This window comes from Hippocampus comes, unplaced genomic scaffold, assembly GCF_001891065.2.
Source record: "Hippocampus comes isolate QL1 unplaced genomic scaffold, H_comes_QL1_v1.1 scaffold154, whole genome shotgun sequence".
Lineage (NCBI taxonomy): Eukaryota > Metazoa > Chordata > Actinopteri > Syngnathiformes > Syngnathidae > Hippocampus > Hippocampus comes.
The window spans coordinates 355970-357476 of record NW_017806278.1 but is presented as its reverse complement, the minus strand read 5'-3'; the positions used below and the strand labels follow the sequence as shown (position 1 = coordinate 357476).

The 1507-nt window shown below is 37.8% G+C and overlaps 1 protein-coding gene across 3 annotated transcripts in view; it reads right to left on the bottom strand.

Moving 5' to 3' along the window:
- Positions 1–669: 669 nt before the first annotated feature.
- Positions 670–1507, bottom strand: part of efl1 (elongation factor like GTPase 1) — a 79101-nt gene continuing 78263 nt past the window's right edge. For all 3 annotated transcript variants that reach the window (XM_019857851.1, XM_019857850.1, XM_019857849.1), the window contains one exon: positions 670–1085. In XM_019857851.1, the coding sequence (XP_019713410.1) occupies positions 897–1085 (189 nt within the window). In that variant the 3' untranslated portion in view covers positions 670–896. The remainder of the gene's footprint in view (positions 1086–1507) is intronic.

The following is a 1507-nucleotide window of genomic DNA, read 5'->3' as shown; positions in this document are numbered from 1 at the left end:
GGATCTACATAAATAAAGCTGCATTGTATTGTGTTGTATTCCCTTTAATGTAGCTCCAGCTGGTGGATGCATAACACAACCACAGCCACTATTGTAGCTTCTATTATATGCGCCATATAATGCGGTACGCCCTATATACAAAAATTATTTTAAAATACGCCATTCATTGAGGGTGCCTTATACCCCCAAGTGCCTTATAGTGCGGAAAACACGGTATTTGTACATTTTTTTTTTACAAGTTATAAATAATTCCACAGACAATGAAAAAGCTACAAAGTCCTCTGCAGTTATCCAAATTTTAAGAATGCTCAACTCTCTGTCAGAATATTAAGCATTGTATTTCAAAGTCCATACTATTTAAGATAAGATAAGAAATCCTTTATTAGTCTCGCAATGGAGAAATTCCCAATTCACAGCAGCAAAGTTATGAAAGGAAGAAGTAGAAGAACAAAATATAGGAGCTGCTGGAAAGGCAACAATATATTTTTATGTCAAATATTTGCAGTGGACTGTAGAACCTCCTTGTAATCTGGTTAAGTGAATGATAAAGGCTCGCTGTTGTATGAGGTTGAAGAGAAAGCTTAACCAGGTAGGTTATCCTGCTCAAATTAGTCTTCTCAATTATGACTTTAAAACAAAACAAAACAAAAAAGTACCAAGACAAAGAAATTGAATTTTAAAATAGTCCATTTATTTTCTATTCTGCATTTGACAAAAACTGTAGTAGGTGTTCAATAAAAATATTGCTTCAGTCAGGTGAAAGCCAACATTTGTGGTGTCATGCCTGACGACAGATTGGATAGGCTCAGAGCTCAAATCAGACAGATTTAGCATTTTGGTTCCTGCAAAAATGACTGAGTCTCATCTGGTGGAGCAGAGGGGACCATTTGGTTTGTCTATTTGTTTTTGCTTAGGGTTCGTTGTTTTTCTGCATGTTCAACTATCTTTTCCTCCACATAGAGGCCCTTTCGGCGGCGGACAGCATTCATGTATTTGAGTGCCTGGTTAGTGGAGTCGGCCTTTTCTCCAAAGTGCAGATATTCTTCCTCAGTGGTAGGAACCCAGTATGGATCGCTGCTGATCACCTGGGGAAGGCAGGCAGATGGCGTGATTCCACAAACAGTGTTGGACATGAATGAATACAGAATGCTATTGTTATTCAAAACAAAACAACGGAACTTCTCGTACAATAATAAAGAAACTTCTCTCAATATGCTGGCCTTCAGCAGACACATTTCGGAATCCTAATTCCAAGTCAAGCAAAGATTTCTCTCACAAGAGGCAATTGCATTTGGAGCTTCCCAGCGTACATTCATACTTGCTGCGGTAAGCCAATGAATGAATGAATAGTATCTTTCAAAGAAACACATTGAAGCACGGGACAGAGACAGATGTCTGGGCCTACTACATAGCCCACAAATTGTCAGGCAAGATAAACCAGCTCCAATAAGATAAAACCAAAGAAGGTAAAAAAAAAAAAAAAAAAAACCAAAAAAAAACAAAACTA